Source organism: Cladosporium halotolerans, assembly GCF_011745625.1.
Source record: "Cladosporium halotolerans strain TM138-S3 chromosome Unknown Sca13, whole genome shotgun sequence".
In the NCBI taxonomy this organism is placed as follows: domain Eukaryota; kingdom Fungi; phylum Ascomycota; class Dothideomycetes; order Cladosporiales; family Cladosporiaceae; genus Cladosporium; species Cladosporium halotolerans.
This window is the reverse complement of record NW_027191464.1, coordinates 325,900-346,972: the sequence shown is the minus strand read 5'-3', so window position 1 is coordinate 346,972 and position 21,073 is coordinate 325,900. Positions and strand designations below refer to the sequence as shown.

Below are 21,073 nucleotides of genomic sequence, written 5' to 3'. Positions count from 1 at the left end.
CCACACCACTTCTCCTGCTTGACAGCACCACTGTGTTCGTCCAAAATAGGTGAACAGCACCTTTTGCCGTCTCACAGTGAATCCAGAAGCACATGCGTGACCACGTGCAGTCTCCCAAGGCAAGAGTGACAAGACTTCTCGGCTCGTACCTGTAAACCTTACGAGACGGGACGACGTTCCCCGCCGCCTCGGCGCGTTACTCATCGTGAACCATGCCGGAAGTGAAGTGAAGCATCGCAACGCATTAAAAGACCAGCAAGCAACTTTAGATGGCTGCAGTCCTCTTGGCTTATGCTTCCCATGGTCAACTCCACACTAGCGAACGAAAACCATCCATTTGAAAAGACACTCACGTGCGCCACCAGATTCTCAACCTCTTCGTCGCAAAGCGTTCCATCAAAAATGACCTCCAATGCGATCCAGGTGTCCTGCCAGCAGACACGGTTCCACATCGCCGAAGGTGCTGAGAACAGAGAAGTCAGTACTAGCGCCAAGATAACCGCCAGACTGCTACTGACAAGATCAGATCGACGTCCACGACCTCAGCATATCGCTGGTCAGCCGAGATGCTCCCACAGGGCAAAACACATCCGCAAGCAAAGCAAGAAGTAGCAAACAGCGAACGTCAGGCCTGGAGATCTTGACTGGCGCACACTTGCGGATCAAGAGCGGTGGACGCTACGGCTTCGTGGGGCGCAACGGGACTGGCAAGTCGAGTAGGTCACGCTGGTCTCTATGTGGAGTACGATCTGTCACTAATTACCGCAAGCACTGCTCGTCTCTATTTCAGAAAAACTCATCCCTGCACTGCCGTTCGACTTCCGCGTCGCCGCGATGCGCCAGGTGCACGATAAGGAGGACGGGAATGACAAGCCTCATTCAAATGACACCGCGGAAGACGTGACCGTACTGGAGTACGTCTCACAGAGCGATGTGTATCGCAACAGGTTGAACAGGGAATTGGCAGGTACGTAAGATATGAGTGTTACAACGGCAACTGCCTGCTGACTGAAAAAGCACTCAATACCGCTCTCGGCGACCCGGACGGCCTCTCTGTGACCAAAACTCTGAGATCCATTGAGTATGACCGCGCACAAGATGAATTGTTCACAGCGGACAAGATTGCCCGATTACGTAGCGGAGCCCGTGGCTTCGATGCGAGGAAGTTTCTCCGGACTCAGGAGAAAGCGACCGAGGAAGCGAGACTTCAGCTAGAAGCACTGGAACTTGATTCGAAGGGAGACAGTCTTGCGGAGGACACGCAGAAGGCCCTGGCTCTTCAGGCGGCCTTGCAAGCGGAAGTCGATCTCTTGCCGGTCCGAGATGTGGAAGCGAAAGCGAAAGGCGTCCTTGCCGGGCTGGGGTTCACGGATGCACGTCTGAGCAGCAAGATTTCTACGCTTTCCGGTGGGTGGCGGATGCGCTGCCAGCTGGCTGCTGCGCTCTTACAGACGGCAGACGTGCTGATCTTGGACGAACCTACCAACTTTCTCGACATGATGGGCATGCTGTGGTTGCAAAAGTACCTGGAAGATCTACGCGACGCCTCGCCTCAGACAGCCGTCGTACTCGTCTCTCACGACAGAGAATTCGTCAACGCAACTTGCGACGAGCTGATGATCCTCCGAGACAAGCAGCTTACCTACTTTCAAGGCAATCTGGAATCGTACGAAAAGTCAATTCGCCACGAGATCCTGCGCATGAGCCGGATGAAGGAAGCACAGGATCGTCAGATCGCACACATGAACAAGACGGTAGCCAACAGTATCCAGCAGGGCAAGAAGACCGGCGACGACAACAAACTCCGCCAAGCGAAGAGCCGGCAGAAGAAGCTCGACGACCGGATGGGAATGGAAGTGAGCGCCAAAGGCGGCCGCTTCAAGCTCAACAGAGATTTAGCAGGCTACCACTTGAGCAAACGCGACGCTATCGAGGTCCCAAAGGAAGAAGAAGCAGTATCACTGCGCTTCCCTCCTGCGCCCGAAATGCGCTTCCAGAGCTCCCTGATCTCGCTCGAAAACATCTCCTACCGCTACCCCCGAGCTCCCAAGCCCGCCCTCCAAGACGTCAACCTCATCGTCCACCCCGGCGACCGCATAGGCCTCCTAGGCCTCAACGGCGCCGGCAAAACCACCCTCGTCCAACTCCTCACAAGCACCAACGCCCCCACCTCCGGCACCCTCCAGACGTACCCCCGGCTCAAAGTCGGCTTCTACTCCCAACACACCGTCGACGACCTCGCCCGCAAAGGCGCCGCAGACCCAAGCCTCACCGCCCTCTCCCTCCTCCAGCACTCAGCTTCGGAAAAATCCCTCCCCCTCGAAGACCAAGACGCCCGCAAGCTCCTCGCGGGCACCGGCCTCGCCGGCCGCACCGTCTCCGACACGCCCGTCGCCAAGCTCTCCGGCGGGCAGCTCGTGCGCCTCGCGCTGTCGCTGCTGTTCCTCGACCCGCCGCACGTCTTCGTGCTCGACGAGCCGAGCACGCACCTCGACCTCGCGACTGTCAGTGGCTTGGCGCGGGCGCTGCAGGCGTACGACGGGGCTGTGGTGCTGGTTTCGCACGATCGGTTTATGGTTAGGACGATTGTGGAGGGCGAGGCGGTTGATGTGGAGGATAGCGAGGATGAGGGAGAGGGGGATGAGGAGGAGGAGGAGCAGAGGCGCAGGGTTGTTTATGAGGTTAAGGCGGGGAAGGTCAAGGTGCTTGCTGGGGGTGTGGCGGCGTGGGAGACGGCGTTGGAGAAGAGGTTGGCGAAGGCGGGGTTGTTGTGAGGCCGGCGGGCTACGTGCAATGATTCCGTCTAGGGAGTACGAGCTTTTGCGGTCTCCATGCTCTGTCTAGAGATGCAAAGAGACCACGCAATTATCACTCCATCGGCTTGGAAACAGGCGTAGCGGCAAACAGAACGCACACCACAGCACCAGTGGCGCGAGACAGATCTGGGGAAGTTGCGGGAGTCCGTGGAGCCTGACGTTTCATCTCTGCCTGCTACTTCACGTCAAGCGAAAATCTTGGAGAAATCTCCATCTCGACTTCTCTGCCCACCCTTTGGCTTTCCATTCATTCGCACTAGCGGGGAAAAGGTCGACCACATCCAGTAGCCAGTGATCATGCGCAAGAACTGTGAACACCCGGGGATCGCTATCAAGGAGTTTGATCTTTTCGACTGTCGCCTGCATCATCAGGCTGTCCAGATTAAACCCACCGCAAGCGGGTTTGTAGAACGGACGATCCGTGCAATGCTCCGGGTGAACACTCCGGAAATCTGAGATCGGGACGCGCTCATCCTGCATTCCATGGGAGCTTGAATGAGCCTCTGGCAGGTGTTGCAGGTGGTTGGGCCGAAGCTCTCCCATGTGGTGACAGACATCGCCAGCTAAGAGCAGAAAGGTATCCACCACACCGCAGGTCGGATCGCCTAGCTGAGTCCGTGCCAGGGCACTGATATGTCCAACGGCATGACCGGGAGTATGGAACAGGTAAAAACTCCCATCACCAAACCAGTCGATAGCAGGGAGACCTGCGATCCTCAATGAAGCATTATCGAAATAGAGCTCTTGCAGCTTTCGATCATGGAACGTACCCCCGCAAATGGGCGACTCCGCGTCCTCTGGGTATCCAGGCAGGCAGTGCTCCGAGAAGCCCGGGCCCACAACGATGCTACACGTTGCCGGCAGCCGGGTAGGGTCTCCGATATGATCGAAGTGTGCATGCGAAAGGAAAAGGGTGCAAATTGCTGTCAGATCTACACCTCCAGCTTCCAACTGCGCTGTGACATCGGCTCCGGTGCTGATCTTGATTTCCATTGACTGGATCGTTGATACAACTATCTATCATCAGTCGAGGGAATTATCAACGTGCAATGGTTGGAAACGAACTCCCTGGAGGTAATTTCTCCCAGTCTGACCTAATACCGAGATCGAAAAGAGCATACGATTGACCGCCGTCCGCGTTGTAGTGCTTTACTAGGAAGAATAGACATGGTGTGTCTTTATATGCAGTGCCCTGGATCTCAGGAGTGAGGAATGCGTTCGGCGGCACGTCCAAGACCCGGTTGGGACTTATGATCGATACTTCCACGGTCGCCGAGCCCGTCGGTACATCAAGTGGCATTTTGACTCACGTGAAGTAGCGCTGTATGCAAAGGAGTAGAAGTGGGGAAACAGGTCTCGCCAGATTTCAAAACGTTGATCAACCTTCAAGAGTCGGAACAAGTTCAATCTTTCTTCGAGTAAACTACGATTCAAATCTTAATTGCTCTGAGAGTTCGGAGAAAGGAGCTACCTCAATACTGACCCCGCATGTTTTAGTCAGCTCCAGTGTGAAGCCTAGTCAGAGAGCGAATAGACGTCGCTACAAGTTTTGGAAATGGGAAATACAATAGGCCTACTCTCTCGCCCGACTTGGGGTCCGAACGAACTATGCGACCGGATCCAACTTGCCATGAGTCGTTGGTGGTGAATCGCAATGTGGCACCTCCTTCTGAGTCCAGCTCCAGTAAAGAGTAGTCACCGAGACGGTCTCCATAACCATCCTCCCAACAGAGGGCGGTGTTCTTGCCACAGAAGTGACCGTCCGCGACAGTAGCTCCGAGAACATTCTCTCCAACGTAGAAGAACTCAGACACATCGTAGATTTGGTACTCGGTGTAAATACGGTTCAACAAATTGTCTTCGAGGCTTGAATTTAGTGCAATTGAGACACTAAGGCGAGGCTTCGCCAGCAAACGTAGCCGTGAAAGACAAGTTGATTAGCAGTGTCTGTTCATGTTGCCATTGTGCGATCATAGGAAACTGGCATGCATGGTCATGCGTCCATATACTCCAAGCTTGCCCTTGCGGCGGCTTTCACCTCGTCATTGGCATTCCTTTGAGACAAATCCTCCAGACGTCTCCTCCAAAACGACCATCGCTCAGCTCCATTCTGGAAATCCTTTGCTCCATCAGGCAGTTGACGCTTTTTCCAATCTCCCAATCCCTTCGTCACAACTCGGTCGTAGACTTCGCGCTTGTTATACTTGAACATGAATGAGATAGCGGGAATGTGAAAGTCAAGCTTGACTTGATCGTAACCAGTAGCTTCATCTGGAGCAAGCCGCTCGTCGCTTTGGTCGATTTCTTTTTCGAGCGCTTGGATGATGAATTGAATCATCGCCTTGTTCATCGTCAGGACGTGCTTCGCACTCAACTGAGCTTCGAAGTCCTTTATCTTCAAATAAGTTTCCGCGCCATTTCACCCAAGGTTGGGTCGGAATACTGCCGGCAAATTTGGCCTGGCTGCATGTCTGCGCCAGTGCACTCGTTCCAGGTCAAGCCGAAGTACGGGAATTGCGCCCATGTGAGCTTCACCCCATCATCAACAGCTTCGCCTTTGTGGATGTTACCCGGCGCCTTCGCGATCGCATTCAGCAGCGTAAAGATCTCGGGGGCACGTGCAGGTGGCCATTCCATGAGAGCTGCTATGATGAGTCGCCACAAGTTGTCAACAGCCAGGATATCATCAGAATAGCCTCCTAGTGCTGGTACAGGGGAGGTGGACAGTGGGTAAGTCATGGATAATGCCGCCTCATCTGCATTCATATGAGCATCGTGGATTGCTCTCAATGCATCAACTTCCGTATTAAGCCAGTTGCGAAGGCTTGGGTCATTGCGGTGGACAGGACGCTGCTTCTGTCGCTCAAACCATGCAGGGCTGACATCGTGCTGGTCTTCTCTGGGTGATTCGAAGCTGTCGTGGACAGGCATGTTTGTGTTCGGGCGATGTCAAGGTGGCTGAGTGCGAGAGTGCAACTGTAGGGTTGGCGGAGGGTACCTTTGTTCTAGGGAGTGTACAGTGCGTACGTCCTTGTCCAGGAATACCTGCCTATCTATCAGTCCATCAACCATTTCACCACATTTGCGAGACGTAATTAGTGGGGGATGATGCGTGGGTCACGATCAATCTCACCACTGACTCCAACGAAGTGCTCTTAGCGTGCACATCCTTCGTGGCGCCTTTCCGGAGTCTGAGCCTCCCAGCCTAGCCATTCCGGTTTCGCTCTTCGCGCTGGAAACTTCAGACTTCTTGTACTACCAGGTGCACTCAAGCTCAAAAGTCGCAATGTTACAGCTTCCGGCTTCGTGATCACTCTCGTTCTGCCCCTCGTTACCTTGCTCTGTCGATACGCTTATTGGTGGAGACCTCTAGAAGTGGGTTGTTTGCTGATCTACGCTAGCGCACCCGATCCACCAACGTGTGCTGGGCCTTGAGGGGACGTCAAGGTTCTTCGTGCTCGTCCTTCGTGTCGTCTTTCGCGCCGTTCGCAGCCGCCCTGCGATTCTGCTATGGCCTGACCACCTTCGGCCGTTGCAGCGATGCATCCCTCTTTACACAACGCCACTCCTCGCTCGCTCGAGTTGAAGAGTTTCCTGCGGGGCGAAGACCAGTTTGCAAAACGAGATAGCGACCATCATCATGTGCGTCGCCTAATGACAACCGTCACGCAATCCAGGACTGACGGGCTGGAGAAAGTGATGCGAACTACGCTACAAACGAAAGCCTGTCCGCGCCTTTTTCCACCTAGCAAGCGGTACATGCCTTAAGTCGCCGGAGCGTAGAAGGCGGTTGTTATGTAGCCAGCGAAGCGACATGACACTTTACGATGCTTCGCCACTATGCAAGTGGTGCAGAGCCATTTTGAAGTGATAATATTGCATGCAACCAGTGATCTAGTACATACGACCACAGGTCAGTGAAAACTGGGCATCCCGTCCGCTCTGCCATACATAAGCACTGAACCGGGCGACTAGTACTAGAGTGGGTGACCATCTGGGAATCCCGCCTGTTGTATGTTTTTGCTCTTGGGATATGCGTTCATTTTTGCAATACCTAGGTAGCTTGGTGTTTTCATTCTGTACCGATCCAGGCGAGAGGGGTGTCCAAGTGTACAGAATTTTCATTCTTCCACAGTACCTGCTTGCCTGTGGGGATGGCAGGGCGGTCGACTTGACCCTTCCAAAGCGTGGTTTGCCGAAGCAGCGCAAATTGCGTGTTACCACTGCTGCTACCTCGATGCAAAGACGCCTTCAGAACGGACTGTTGGCGACCGTCCTGCAATGAGCGGGAGGATGGATTGTCTTGCAATCCTGTTTCTCGGACATGTAGCAAAACGAGGCTCGTCGGCCGCATTCTCAGCCAATTCCTTTAGGCGCTGCAGGTACAAAGCTACTACGCATCAACACTGCATCGACCCGACATATCACGCTTACTCCCCATGCATACATAGACGATGATCACATGGTCTACTTTCACATGGCCATCTGGTTCGAGAATACCCCCGGCGCTATGACCGTTGAGGAAAAGGCAATCACCCATCAGGAAGGTACAGAAGCCTAGCCTTACGCCCTCGTCTATCGAGTGATGAGCGCGCTATCACTATATGCCGCAGAACGGACGGTAACAATGCGAATATTTTGCTTTGAACCCATGGGATGCTACTGAAAGCACGCTCTCAAAAGGTGGCGGCGACTTCGCGCAGAAAGGATGATTGACAACTGACTACAAGCTTTTCTTGTTCTGGCTTTCCCTCTGCATTGGGGCACGAAGATGGCCTACTTTTTCTAGGCTGGAAATAAACGCAGCTTTCCAAAGGAATGAAATCCAGCTGTAGCACGTTCGGAAACAACTCTACCCGGCCGTTTGTTTTGCCGCAGCTCGCTTGTAAACTTTACGCCCATGTGCTTCAGGGCTGCATTGTGTTGCTCCGAAATCCACGCCGGCGCATGGCTCGCATGCAAAGTATCAATACTGGTCGTCAAGCGCCAAACGTATAGTGCGCCGTCCGCGTGGAGCTTAACGGTTGCAACGACATCTTCGTCAGCATCCGCCGCCGTCTGAAGCCACTTCATGTACATCCCCCAGGTGGCGCACTTACATGCGGAGATGAGTGTTCTGACAGGCGGAGACAAGGCGTGGCCCGACGCTTGTGTGAGGTATCTGGCAAGGTACCCTGTCGCTGATCATTCGTTGGGCATATCGCGTGTTCGCGTAGGAGTGTTCATGCCGGTCACAGTTCATCGTGCGCTAACACTCTATAGCTCGACGACTTGGTGCCATGGAAGTAGGCCTGTTACTGGTGGCTTTTCTTCTCCTGCTCCAACTTGAAGTCTTGCCGGCTCAACAAACCGATCATATTCCTCGATGGATGCCCGCGTGGGTCCAGGCTGAAGATGATCGACGACTGGGTTGAACCATCGCCAGTGCAATCTGAGTACGTCGCCAACAGACCACTATGGCCCCACAGAAGTGAACAGTTTCGGAAGGTCGTGATCAACCTCACAATGTGGACGCGAGCTTTCTCCCAGTCCATATGGGTCCAAGGACGACTAGTCGACAGTATTCACACTTCGAGACACTTGGCCGAGCCGCATCTTCGGTCTTGTGTGGTCTGGACACACCAGCTCCATTTGCAAAGAAGTCTAGGATCCATCACGGTCAGAGAGACTCTTGAGGCGCTGGTCCATCGTATACAAATAGGAGCTCCGAGTAGTCAACGTACTGCCGTTTGCTTCTCACAGACAAGCAAAGACACTCATTCTACTCCATGATGTTTCTCATCTACCAGACTTTCCTCCTCGCGATTTGCGTTTGCGTTTCGGCCCTTAGCCCAGCGCAATGGCGATCTCAGTCAATCTACCAGGTTATCACTGATCGTTTCGCCCGAACCGATGGCTCTACGAGTGCCTTCTGCGATGTGAATCGATACTGTGGCGGCACATGGCAGGGTCTGATCAACAAGCTCGACTACATCCAGAACATGGGTTTCTCTGCAGTGCGTACTCTAAACTTATATTAACAGACTCTAGCTGATGATACCAGGTCTGGATATCACCGGTGGTGCAGAATTTCGCGCAGTCGACAGATGACGGCGATTCATACCACGGTTACTGGGCGACGAACATCTACGAGGTCAATACCAACTTCGGAGCTGCTGCAGATCTGATCAAGCTATCATCAGCTCTGCATGCCAGAGGCATGTACCTGATGGTAGACATCGCACCCAACCATATGGGCTACCCCGGCTGCCCCACGTGCGTTGACTACAGTATCTTCACTCCCTTCAACAAGCAGTCGTACTTCCACCCTTACTGCACCATCAATGATGCAGATGATACGAGCGTCAAACAGTGTTGGCTTGGTAGCAACAACGTTCCACTCCCGGATTTGAGGACTGAGGATACGGCAGTTCAAGACATCTTCAACTCCTGGGTCTCGCAGCTTGTGAAGAACTACACCATCGATGGCCTGCGCATCGACACCGCGAAGCACGTCAACACAGGCTTCTGGGAACCCTTCCTGCAAGCTGCTGGCGGTATCTATGCAGTCGGCGAGGTTCTCAACGGTGATCCCAAGTATGTTTGTCCTTACCAGAACTACATGCCAGGCGTTCTGAACTATCCGACGTACTATACCATGACTCAGGCTTTCCAGTCGACGGGCGGGAGCATTTCGAACTTGGTCAACGGGGTCAACCAGATGAGAACTACATGCGCCGATACGACTTTGCTTGGTTCCTTTCTTGAAAATCATGATCAACCGAGATTCCCAAGCTACACTTCGGACGTCTCATTGACCAAGAACGCAATTGCTTTTACCATACTGCAGGACGGCATCCCAATCATCTATCAAGGACAAGAACAATTCTTCAGAGGAGGCGAAGTACCAGCAGATCGTGAAGCTCTGTGGACTTCTGGTTACTCGACTACATCGACGTTCTACACTTTCATCAAGCAGGTAAACGGCCTCCGGAACTGGGCAAAGCAAAAGGATACGTCGTACCTGTCCTACAAGGCCCAGGTCTCCTCTCCCGACTCGAGGACGATCGTCATGCGCAAGGGGTCTGTCGTTTCAGTGCACAACAACAGAGGCGCCAATGGCGCTGCATCGCTCACACTCTCCTCATCCGCAACTGGCTTCACGTCCGGGCAGTCCGTGATGGAGATCCTGACTTGCAAGGCATACGCCGCCGACTCCAACGGAAACCTTGCCATCAGCATCACGGACGGACTGCCGCAGGTCTTCTATCCAACATCGGCCCTCTCCGGCAGCGGCATCTGCGCCGGCGCCTCCACCTCCACCCTCGTCACCTCTACCCGGACAACCACATCCAACGCGCCGTGTGCGACCGCGACATCTGTAGCAGTGACGTTCATCGGTAGGAAGGCGACCAACTTCGGCGACACCCTGAAGCTGTCCGGATCCATCTCTCAGCTTGGCTCCTGGAGCGCCGCGAATTCTGTGGAGCTCTCGGCGACGGGCTACACTGCGCAGAACCCAGCTTGGGAAGGTACGGTCACTCTTCCGGCGGGCACCTCGTTCAAGTACAAGTATCTCGTCGTCAGCAACAGCGGGCAGGCGACTTGGGAAGCGGATCCGGACCGTTCGTACACCGTCCCGCGCTCATGTGCGACGGCGGTGACGGTTTCTGGTAATTGGCAGAACTAGACATTGGCGGAAAGAGTGGAGCTAATCCTCTTAATAAAAGTGCCGTAATGTCGAATGTTGAATGTGAATCGACTTCGAGGCGATCGGGGAGGTTGGCGAAATTGCATCGATTGTTTGAAGCGATGGGATGTGGAGGTTAACTCGTCGTTCCATCGATGCTTTTAAAGCATTGATCTGTCACACCCGTGGCCTTAAGAGAAATTGTTGTCATACATAAAAGAGAATTCAGTAAATGCACTATGCATACGAGTTTCACTGGCACTGGAGACGCACGACCAAAGAAAACAGATGATGGGTCAAGAGCACCGTACCCCAACCCTAACCCTACCAAACCAGAACAGCTGCGGGAGCTCTTGAAGACTTGAACAACACTCATCCACCCTCCACATTTCTCCACGGCTCCATGTCCGCAACATCTGTGCACATCTGTGCGAACAGTCGCCGGAAGAATTCAATTCTCAATCGCCGCAATCTGCCACCACCGTCATCCAACACCACCTTGGCACGACGATCATGTGGCAGCGCCCAAGCTCCCGCGGTGGAGGGCGACGACTTCGACGTCAAGCCGAGGATACGAAGGGCCATCGAGTTGGCCACGCGCGCAAGAACCCACTCGAACTCTTGACTCGCGAACCACTTCCCCAAGCAATCCCCACGCCAACATCCGAGCATAGACTTCAAGCGAGGCAACTCAGCTTAAATTCGGCGTGCATCGACCCGGGCGACACCAGGCGTCGGCATCGTCGACAGCTTGGCGAGCCAGGTCCCCCGCACGATGTGGAGCCGACGGCGTTTGGTAGATAAATTGAACCATGGCCTGCAATGCTTTGGAGCAAAGGGAAAGATTGGTATTCTCTGATTCTGCGGCAGTCATGAGTTCTTGGATTGTGAAGTCGATCGCGTGCGCGACTGCGTTTGCAGTTGCGTCGGTGGATGCGGCGGCGTTGGCGCCTCACCCGAGGGATATGACTTTCTTGCCGAAGAGAGCGGACAACACGTCTACCTCTGGATGGCCGTATGGACCGTTCAGCACTGATGGTCGCGACATTGTCGACTCCAATGGCGATGCTGTCACTTGGACTGGCGTCAATTGGCCGGGTTCCGGTGGGTAGCTTCGCAAGAGACGATGATACCCGAGCTAACGATGAACAGGCGAGACAATGGTGCCGGAAGGACTCGAGTGGTTGTCTGTGGAAGACATTGTCGACCGCATGGCCAGCGTCGGCTTCAACTTCATCCGATTGTAAGTGTTCAGAAGTCCAATGGCAGATCCAGACGCTGACACATCGACACAGGACCTACGCAACCGAGATGGTCGACCAAATCTACGAACGCGAGGGCCTCGACGTCCCGCTCGAAGTGGCGATGATCAACTCTCTGGGCTACGCCAACGGCACGCGCGTCACCAAGGAGATCCTCGACAAGAACCCCGGCTGGACCAAAGACACGACTCGCTTCGAGATCTGGAACGACATCACCAAAGCCGCCGCGGAGAAGCACATCCTCATCCACCCCGACGTGCACATCCACAAGGCCCAGTGGTGCTGCAGCTCGCAAGGTAAACCATCCCTCCACTTCCCTCCAAACCCCCCAAACCAGCTAACAAACGCCCACCAGACGGCAACTCCTGGTTCGGCGACCTCGACTTCGACATCGAAAAGTGGCACCGCGCCCTCCGCTACGTCGCCGACTGGGCCCACGGCCACCCCAACGTCGTCTCCATGTCGCTCCGCAACGAGCTCCGCCGCTCCCTCAACGACACCACCCTGGGCTACAACTGGCCCAACCTCGTCTCCAACAACACGGCCGCCACGGACGCCATCCACGCCGTCAACCCGGACATCCTCGTCTCCTGGAGCGGCATGCAGTTCGACCAAGACCTGTCCGCCGTCACGTCCGGGCTCAACCTCAACGTCGCCCCCTGCTACAAGTGCGACGCGATCCGCGACGGCCACCGCCGCGACCCCCTCGTCTTCGACCTCGCCGCGCACCCCTGGGCCGACAAAGTCTTCTACGAGCTGCACATGTACTCCATGTCCGAGGACCAGGACACGGGCGACTGCGACATCATCAAAGCGCAGCTGTACCGCAACGGGTTCAACGCGCTGGGCATCTCGAAGCCCGCAGCCTGCAGTACCATCGACGACTGCCCGGAGGCGGTGCGCGAGGTGCCGGTCGTGATGACGGAGTTCGGGTGGGCGCAGGACGCGACGCTGCTGAACGACACGCTGCTCAATTGTATTCAGGATTTCACCCTCGAGCACGATATCAGCTGGGCGGTGTGGGCGCTGGCGGGATCCTACCGCATTCGCTCTGGGGCGCAGGATGTGGATGATACGTGGGGGTTGCTGAACCACGAGTTTAGCGATTGGAGGTATCCGGAGGGCGTGGAGCAGTGGTGGCAGCCGTGGATTGAGCAGATGCATGAGGCGAAGTAGGCAGGGTTAGAAGACGGGTAGAAAGATAAAACGCCGATCTCATTCATGGAATGATTCATTGAATTTGACGCACATCAACAACATCCAGCCGATTCTCACCGGAAGCCTCACGCGTCCCGTCCCATTGACCAATTTCAGAGCGTTCCATTCTCGTCTCTCTCGGGGTATAATTAAAAAACCTACAAGAAAAAAAAAGCGCACCTCCCCCCTTTCCCCCCCCTCCTAACCCAAGAAGCCCTCTCAAGCCCTATACATATCATGCCGACTAATCATACTCCTGACCGTCTCCATCTTCTCCAGCCCCGCAGCCTCATCCCCCGCATCCCTCGTCTCCAACCTCGCCAGCCTCTCGTCCAAACTCGTCGACGGCACCAGCGGCGCCGGCGCCGGCCCCGCGTCCAGACTCCTGCTGCGCACGCGCTCCAGTCCGTCCGAGGAGCTCGGCGGCGACAGCCCGCTGCCGCTGCCGCTGGCGCCGGTGTGCGGGCCGGCGTCGGAGAGGCTGCGGTCGGGGTCCGGGGTGGGGTCGATTGTGGGCGGGGAGGCGGGTTGGGAGGGGGGAGGGGAGGACTGCGGGGTTGTGGTTGTGGACGGGGTGGTTTTGGAGTGGGAGGATTTGGGGATGGCGTGGGAGGATTTGGAGCGGAAGGATTTGAAGATGGAGCCGAGGAAGGGGCGTTTTGCCGGGGAAGTGGTGCCGTTTTGTTTGGGGGTTGGCGAAGAGCCGTTGGGCGCGGTGGTGGTGGTGGTGGCGGGCTTCTTATGTTCCGCGGACGAAGACTTCGGGGGCGTGGACGTCGGCGCCGCGTAGGGGTTGTAGCTGAACGAGCCGCCGAGCCCGCTGCTCTCGCGGCTCTCGCGCGAGATGTTGTCGAGCGCCTGCTGCGTGGCGACGATGTACTGCGGGTAGTCGTCGCGGCAGGCGTCCTGGATGAGCTTGAGCTTGCTGACGTCCTGGGCGACGCGGGCGCGGTCGGCGGTCAGGTGCCAGCCGAAGTTGCGGATGTCCATGCGCATGGCGCGGTCGACGCGGTCGCCGACGCCCATGGAGTTGACGAGGAAGTCGATGCGGTCCTGCGTGAGCCGGATGAAGGAGGCGAACTTGGCGCGGTCGGAGATGACCCAGGACTGCATGACGATGCTGTTGGTGCGGCGGCTGTTGATGCGCGCGTAGCTCTCGGCGACTTCTTTGAGCAGCTCGTATTTCTCGCGGAAGGCTTCGAGGCGGGTGGTGTCGAGCGCGGGCTGGAAGTCCGGCGTGAAGCGCTTGGGCGGCTTGAGGCCGAACTTCTCCATCATCTCCTCGCGCGAGGTGTGCGCGGAGCGGTCGACGATGGTGCTGAGGGCGTCCTCGACCGCGGTGCGCGTGTCCGGGGCATCGAGGCGGGCATCGCGGGCGGCGAAGAAGGTCGGTTCCTTGAGATCTGGGTAGGCGGCGCTGGGGTGTTTTGGCACGGCGCGGTTGGTGACCGAGGGTGGCGGCGACGAGACTCCGAGGATGTCGCCCCAGATCAGCAGACGGGCCTGCTGGATGCCCAGGCGCACGAGCAGCAGCTGCTCCTCCCTCTCCCAGCGCTGCGAGGCGCGAATCAGGCCGAAAGCCTCGACGGTGTTGCTGAACAGATTGGCCAGGGCCATGACGCCCGGCAGCAGAGCTTCGTGCTCTGGCTTGGGCGGCGGCGAGCCCTCGTTGTGCTCGGCGGTGGCTTTGGAGGGCATGTTTGCTTGCTGTATTTTACTGCCGCTTTTCTCCCATCCAGGTGTCGCTCGTTCGTTTCTCTCTCGCGACAAAAGCGCAAGCGCAGGAATTTCGCTCTGCCGTCACGTCAACTCCCAGCCAGCCCGTTTGTGCTGCGAACAATCGGACCGGTATTGTCTTGCGCGTCGAGGTGGCCGGCGGGCTACGTCACGGCACGCACGCGAACGTTTGATGACGGGCGTCAGTGCTGTCCTGTCCTGTCCTGTATCGCTGTATGCGCGCAGTCGGTTTATGCATTCAGTAACAAGTAGTAGTCAGTCGCACACAGTAGTCGAGAAACAACAGCAGCAGCAGCAGTGGTAGTGAGGGGAAACTGAGGCAGCTATGGCCACACGCCTCACGATGCTTTTTGCCCTGGCCAGGTGCAGCATTGGGGCAGCTCAGCAGTGGATGACTAGCAGCAGCAGCAGCGCAGGGTCGAGATGAGGGGCCCGCAAAGACCTGCAGCCAGCGCCACCCGTTCACCAGAAACCCACCACGCAACGCAGACAGTCGAGTCGAGCCCCTCTCGGGCCTTCTGCGCTGCGCTTCCCGCGACGTCACGCGACGCAGTTGCAGTAATAATACTACGCGGAGGCTTGAGGTGTGCGGTGCGCCAAGGGCTGGGCTGCGAATGGTAGTCTGCGTGACATGCCATGTATAGGTAGTTTGACTGCGACTGAGTCCGATCCGATGACAGTCGCAGCAGCCTTCGCCAGCAGATCTCTGGTCCGGTGGGAGGATGGGCTCGAATCACCCAAGGCTGAGCTCCAGCGGGCGCGACGAGGCGAGGCGAGGCGCGCGCCGAAGAGAGCTAGGGCTGCGCTGGGCTGCGCGATCTGCTCGGCCTGGACCTGAGACCGGGCGGTGGGTTTGTTAGCCTTTCGCGCGAAGGATGTGCGTGCGCCGTTTTCTTAAGGTGATATTTAGTCTTCGGCCTGCCACGCGAGCGAGCGGCGAGATCGCGACGTTGGGCGGAGTGGCTTTGTGGCTCGACGATTGTTTAATCTCACCATGACAATTTTAGGACAGGCACACGGAAATAAAAAGGGGAGGAGACCAGGCACATATCAATCACGTACCGCCGCCCTGTCCTACGCTACACTACTACACCCAGCCGTCCACCGCGTCCACTCGTCCATTCATTCTGCCTTACCCAACCCTCCCAAACCGTTCCATTAGCTTCCGTCCTGCGTCTTCCCATACCGTTTACGAGAACACGCCCTGGCATTCGTGCATCCGGAGGCAAAGACTACAAAGAGCGCTCGCTGCATATGCAAACGGCGATGCTCTTGCGCCTAGACACTGAACGCAACGATTTGATAATAAATACTTTGCCAGACGCAGAACTCGCGGGGTTGTGCTGATGACCACAGACCTGTTCTGCGTGCACGCGTCCCGCTGACTTCGATCCAGAGCTCCGAGCAGCACACGATAGATCCAGTCTGGGTAAGGTGAGGGTATGCTCGGCGCACTTTTTTGACGACGTCTCGGTGGCACGGCCTTCAAGTAGGGTTTAGGAGAATGCAGGAAGGCGTTCTAGACGGTGAGCGACGAGAGGTCCAAGGTGCGTCGTGCGCGGGTAGAGACGTGATGCTGGGTGATGCTGCTGGGACTGCAATGCTGCGCTGCAGCGTATCCTGCTTTTGCAGGTCGACGCCAAAACGAGATCGATGGACGCGACAGATCGCCGTCGCTTTCCACATCTCTCCATGTGGGCTCTAGAGGTTCTCAGATAAGGCCGGGTGAAGTTGTCAACCACTGATCAGGGTTTGACCAAATTCCGCTAAGTGTCATCGAGACGGAAACGAGCCTTTCATTTCCGCTCCTCGCCCTGTCCGAGAGGCTGCGCGCCCATACCCGGGCTCGGCACGTGGCTGCCGGGCTGTTGTCCGGCAGGCATGGCCTGTTGCGTGCGTGGCGTCATCTGAGGGTAACCACCAGTGCTAGGGTGCCTCTGGCCTTGCTGCTGCTGTCCGTGGAAAGGCGGCGCAAATTGGGGCGCTTGCGGCTGTTGGCTGTGCTGGTGCTGCATGTATGGCGAGAAGCCCTGGTGCGAGCCAGAGTGCGCCATCATGTGCGGGCCAGGGCGAGGAGATCCAGTGTAGCCGTTCGGTCCCGCACCCTGCTGAGGCATGTGAGGCATGTGCGGCTGTGCGTGCGGAGGCATCGGCGAGTAGCCTTGGTTCTGAGGAGGCATGAAGCCACTGGAAGAAGGGTTCTGAGCCATCATTGGCGCACCTCCGCCCATCTGCGGCACGTTAGGACCGAAAGCAGGGCCGGGAGGGAAACCAGGGCGCATTTGGTTCACTGCGTGTGGTGTTAGCGACTAAGGTTTTTGATAACATGTCGAAAGAAACTTACTCTGGGTATGAGGTTGACCTGGCTGCATCATCATCATAGGTGCTCCAGGACCTTGCATCTGCCTGTATCCCATGCTCGGGCTCATGCCATAACCCGGCATAGCCTGGCCGGCAAACTGAGGCATTCCAGGCATGGGCATCTGCCCATTGAAGCTTGCCATCTGCGCTTGTGCATACCGAGGGCTGTTCTGGACACTGTTGCCAGGGCCGCCAGGAAATTGCATCCTCGGGTCGAAGTTCTGCGCGTGACCATGCTGCCCACCATACTGCGGCATGTTAGGGAATCGCTGGTGCTGGACGGGGTTCGGCATGTGAGGCGCTTGGAGGTGAGGCGGGAGTTGGTGGGCATGTGGCATGGGGCCGTTGGCCGGGTTCGGCGTGTGCATCGGAGAAGGGCCTTGGCTGAGAGACCTAGGCTCAGGGAAGGCGCTCAAATACTTGGTGTTCTGGCGCTCTGCGGGAACGCTCCAAGTGGGCGGAGTGCGGAAAGGCTGAGGGATCCCGCCGTTGTCGGCGATTGATTTCTGCCACTCGACAGGATATTCGGCCTCTCTCATGCGCTTGATGGTATCGCAGTCCGTGTTGACATCTTTCTTGGTATCGCTGCTCTTCTTGTCCATACCATCGAAGAATGACGCGCTGGTCTCCTCGGCAGGCGGTCCCGCAGGCGGTCCGGCAGGCATTCTTTGCGGGCTGGGAGAGACGCCGGTCGGAGTGAAGCTGCTGGCGCCTGGTGTGAATTTGAACTCTTTTGCGTTTACATTCAAGCGTGCGTTGGTGGAAGAGGTCGGGCTCGAAATATCTCCTTCGCGCGCTGTGATAGGTCCACTGGGAATGCGAAGGTCCGCAGGTAGTGGTTGAGGTGGAGGAATGCCGCCGCGCTGGTTCATAAAAGGCAGGTTGTGGCGTTGTGCAAGCGGGTTGCCGCGAGGTGAGGACATTTGAGGCAGGCCGCCGCGCAGGTTCTGAGACATGCGGTTGCGCGACTGTGACTGCGATTGCGACAGCGGCTGCGACTGTTGTCCCTGCGCACGTGAATCCACCGGGCTCGCGCCGTGGGAAGCTGCATTCTTGGGTGGCGTTGGTGCAGTGCCTTCCTTCTCCTGTTCCTTCCGCTTCTGTTCGTCGACGCGAGCCGATTCTTCAGCCTTGCGCTTGATCTCCATCTGCTTCTCATGGTCTTTGGCAAGAATGGGGACCAGATCATCCGGAACGCGACTCTTGAGTCTGAAGTTTTCCGCAAACTTCTTCAGATCGTTGAGTTTCACATTCTTCTCATGGCGAGCGTTGGATCGCTTCTGCTCCTGCGCCGCACGCAATCTCAGCTTCTCGTTGTTAGCGAACTGCTTGAAGGCATCGGCAGTCCCGCGAACATGATCTTCGGTGGTGTTCTCCGTCTTCTTGGGAGCCTGAGAGGCTGAAGCAGCATCGGGATCCTTTGCGGCCTCAGTCGAGGTAGTAGCCTGGGCGTCTTCTGATTTCGCAGGCGTCTCCGCAGACTTGCCAGCTTCCGCCACCTTCTCAGGAGCCTGAGCAGGCTGGGCTGCAGGAGCAGGAACGGGCTTGGAAAGAGAGATGATAGCAGGATCAAACGGCGCTCCGGAGACGGTTGGCTGGCTGGTGATCGGTCTGCGGGAAGGCGGGACGTACGATCCAGCGCCACCCTTGCTGAGAGGAGCCATGGTGTTGTCACGGCGAACCCCAGAATATTTCTCCTCTTCGTCTAGGCCGTCGTCATTCTCGGTGTTTTGGCGGCGTTCTTCAGCGACGTGAGCGTTAGCGGGGGCAGACCCCTCAATCTCACGTGCGATCCTCTCCGCTTCACGCTCGCGGCGCTTATATTCTGGGTTGTTGCGGTCGATCGCTGTGGTGTAGTCGTCCTCGTTGTACGTTGTGCGGGTGCCAAAGGCTTGCTCGTTGACAGCAAACTGATCCCAAGAAGTTCCACCATTCTTGCTTGTGCTTTCGAGTGCCATCTCATCCAAGCTCATGTCCATGCCACCATCCCACCTCTGCAGCTCACGCTCCCGAGGCATCCTCGCATCGCGCGAGATTTCAGTATCTGTCCGGAAACTGGAAGCCGCTGAGCCTATTGAATGCCAGTCAGTACTTGAGAACGGCGAGGCTGCTTGTCTCGAATTATGCTTACCGTTTTGTGTCGCGTGTGCATTTGCAGTGACGACGTTGGCCACCGCCAGATCCGCAGTATCCTGCACATCAAAAGCCATAGCATGGTCCTCTCCCTCCCCGATGTACTCGTCTGGTAGCTCGGTGTTTCCATTTGTCTGTTGCTGGCTCGCGAGCCTTGTCCTCTTCACCATCTTGAGGAGGTATGTGCTCTTATCCGGAGACTCCGTGGAAGTTCCGCTGAAGACTCCAGTGAACTGCTCGCCGTTCTTTAGTGTTAGGGTTGCATCGGTGCCCTGGTACGAATATTGATGTCAGCATCTGCAGCCTGAGGACAATAGGGGACACATGAGTGATTTACCGTGCAGTGCGCGAGGAGGTACAGCAGGCGGTCACTTGCATGCTTATCAGAAGTGGCGTCTGCGCTCCCCTTGTTCTGCGATGGTGAGGGAAATTTGGGCTGAGATCTGTCGGTGCCATTGGCGAGGCTGGGCGAGTTGGTCGGGCGTTGGGTTATGGGGTTCGTGCCTGTCCAGGCTCTTTGTGGTGTGGGAGTTTGCTTCCTGTCAGAGAGCATGGTCAGCGGCTGATGGGCACGCGGATGGTGGAGGTTGCTGTGCAAGGCCAATGCGTGACGTGACCAAGGCGTAGAAATAATTCCGAGACAGGCCAGCGCATCATTGGAGGCCGAGCGGGGCGTGAGAGCGAGACGACGAGGAGAAGAGCGAACTGGGCAGATCTCGGGAGGCAACGAGGGCCATTGGTGCGACTCACCTGCTGGGAGGGTCAACAGGGCTTCCGGCCTGCTTACGCGCGCCGTCCAGCGCCTTTCCGGCGGTGCTGGCGCGGAACTGCTGCTTGGGCGCAGCCGAGGAGCCCTTGGCGCCGCCGTCACCGTTCGCAGTGGCCGTCGACATGGCTGCACGCGTGGCGGGGGGAGAGATGGGGGAGGGGTCGTCGGAGCGGCGAGGGGAGGAGGTTGAAAGAGAGACGGTGGTCTCGGCGGAGTGCAAGCGGCGGCTGTGCCCAGGTGGAGCAACAAGCTCGCTCAGGCGTTCGCGGAGAGACGGTGCGCTGCGGGTCGGGGAGGGCACCGGGGGGGGATCAAGCTTGAAACGACGCCGGCGCCGGAGGTGGAGGCGAGGTGGGCGACGACAACGCGCGCGGGCGGGCGGCGGCGAGGGGGAGGAGTTGTAGGCGGGCAGGCTGCGGCGGCGGCCTCTCGCGTGAGGGGGGAGCAGAGCAGGTGGTGCGCGTGCGGTGCGTGCAGTGCGGTGCGGTGCAGGATGTCGCTGGGGCAGATGTAGTGATCAGGGCCGTGGCTCAGGGTGCAGGGCGGCCGGGAGCTGGCCCTACTTGGGTAGCGCGCCTCGCCCGACGATTGCCTGCGCTGCGCCGATGGGCGCGGGTTTGTCACGTGCGGTGGGCGGCGGGGCGAGGTGTGCGGTCAGCAACGAGGTGCAGGCAAACAGCAGGATTGACTGATATGTCGCAAAAGGCAGACACTCGGTGCGGCGGCCTCTCACTCGCGCAGCATCAACATCTCGACTCGACCCTAAATGCTGGACGATTCGGGCGTAGCACGACCAGCAAAGCGCAGCGGCTGGCTCCGTCCGCGAACCAAGAGCCCTGTGAAACTCTCATGTCGCTAGAAGCAGGAGCACACGTGCACACGCGACCCGCGACCACGCTTCTCCCCAACCACGTCGGATCTTCGGGCAGATGTGCAGCGATTAGCTCGAGACATACATACCACTGCCACCACTGCCTAAAAGTGATGCTGCATCCGCACGCTATCATCCAAGGCCTGACTCGCCAAGTGGGTCTGTCTCCGCCTTTTCGAGCGTTCGCATGCGTAGGTAAAGCCAATTCGCCGACTCGCAACACCTGTCGTGTGATATCTTCGTGCTACCAGATGTGTA

General features: G+C 57.2%; 7 protein-coding genes across 7 annotated transcripts; 3 read left to right on the top strand and 4 right to left on the bottom strand.

Moving 5' to 3' along the window:
- Positions 1-217: 217 nt before the first annotated feature.
- On the top strand, positions 218-2,774 carry WHR41_04594 (uncharacterized protein; the record flags this gene model as incomplete). Its single annotated transcript, XM_069373200.1, has 4 exons — positions 218-477; positions 527-716; positions 770-967; positions 1,018-2,774. Exons 1-4 carry the CDS (start codon positions 292-294, stop codon positions 2,772-2,774), a joined length of 2,331 nt encoding a protein of 776 aa, XP_069229903.1. The 5' UTR covers positions 218-291.
- A 2,035-nt stretch (positions 2,775-4,809) lies between these two features.
- On the bottom strand, positions 4,810-5,166 carry WHR41_04593 (uncharacterized protein; the record flags this gene model as incomplete). The annotated part of the gene is made up of 1 exon (XM_069373199.1): positions 4,810-5,166. One exon carries the CDS (start codon positions 5,164-5,166, stop codon positions 4,810-4,812), a length of 357 nt encoding a protein of 118 aa, XP_069229910.1.
- Positions 5,167-5,213: 47 nt separating this feature from the next.
- WHR41_04592 (uncharacterized protein) lies at positions 5,214-5,747 on the bottom strand (the record flags this gene model as incomplete). The annotated part of the gene is made up of 1 exon (XM_069373198.1): positions 5,214-5,747. The coding sequence occupies one exon, from the start codon at positions 5,745-5,747 to the stop codon at positions 5,214-5,216; it is 534 nt and encodes a 177-aa protein (XP_069229909.1).
- A 2,840-nt stretch (positions 5,748-8,587) lies between these two features.
- Positions 8,588-10,485, top strand: WHR41_04591 (uncharacterized protein; the record flags this gene model as incomplete). Its single annotated transcript, XM_069373197.1, has 2 exons — positions 8,588-8,812; positions 8,860-10,485. The coding sequence occupies 2 exons, from the start codon at positions 8,588-8,590 to the stop codon at positions 10,483-10,485; spliced, it is 1,851 nt and encodes a 616-aa protein (XP_069229908.1).
- A 623-nt stretch (positions 10,486-11,108) lies between these two features.
- On the top strand, positions 11,109-13,024 carry WHR41_04590 (uncharacterized protein). Its single transcript, XM_069373196.1, has 4 exons — positions 11,109-11,589; positions 11,638-11,728; positions 11,781-12,043; positions 12,103-13,024. Exons 1-4 carry the CDS (start codon positions 11,298-11,300, stop codon positions 12,921-12,923), a joined length of 1,467 nt encoding a protein of 488 aa, XP_069229907.1. The 5' UTR covers positions 11,109-11,297; the 3' UTR covers positions 12,924-13,024.
- A 139-nt stretch (positions 13,025-13,163) lies between these two features.
- WHR41_04589 (uncharacterized protein) lies at positions 13,164-14,642 on the bottom strand (the record flags this gene model as incomplete). Its single annotated transcript, XM_069373195.1, has 1 exon — positions 13,164-14,642. The coding sequence occupies one exon, from the start codon at positions 14,640-14,642 to the stop codon at positions 13,164-13,166; it is 1,479 nt and encodes a 492-aa protein (XP_069229775.1).
- A 1,079-nt stretch (positions 14,643-15,721) lies between these two features.
- WHR41_04588 (uncharacterized protein) lies at positions 15,722-20,260 on the bottom strand. The gene is made up of 5 exons (XM_069373194.1): positions 19,926-20,260; positions 19,513-19,714; positions 19,174-19,447; positions 17,026-19,113; positions 15,722-16,971 (listed from the first exon to the last, which is right to left on the bottom strand). Exons 1-5 carry the CDS (start codon positions 20,066-20,068, stop codon positions 16,478-16,480), a joined length of 3,201 nt encoding a protein of 1,066 aa, XP_069229776.1. The 5' UTR covers positions 20,069-20,260; the 3' UTR covers positions 15,722-16,477.
- Positions 20,261-21,073: the final 813 nt, after the last annotated feature.

What these genes read in the sequence shown, in the direction of transcription:
- WHR41_04590 (XM_069373196.1), top strand. Translation starts at nt 11,298, where the DNA reads ATGGCCTGCAATGCTTTGGAGCAAAGGGAAAGATTGGTATTCTCTGAT. An exon ending in CGTCAATTGGCCGGGTTCCG is followed by an intron (nt 11,590 to 11,637) that starts GTGGGTAGCTTC and finishes AACGATGAACAG; the next exon opens with GCGAGACAATGGTGCCGGAA. An exon ending in GTGGTGCTGCAGCTCGCAAG is followed by an intron (nt 12,044 to 12,102) that starts GTAAACCATCCC and finishes AACGCCCACCAG; the next exon opens with ACGGCAACTCCTGGTTCGGC.
- WHR41_04588 (XM_069373194.1), bottom strand. Translation starts at nt 20,068, where the DNA reads ATGTCGACGGCCACTGCGAACGGTGACGGCGGCGCCAAGGGCTCCTCG. An exon ending in CCTGTTGACCCTCCCAGCAG is followed by an intron (nt 19,715 to 19,925) that starts GTGAGTCGCACC and finishes GCTCTCTGACAG; the next exon opens with GAAGCAAACTCCCACACCAC. An exon ending in ACCTCCTCGCGCACTGCACG is followed by an intron (nt 19,448 to 19,512) that starts GTAAATCACTCA and finishes TATTCGTACCAG; the next exon opens with GGCACCGATGCAACCCTAAC.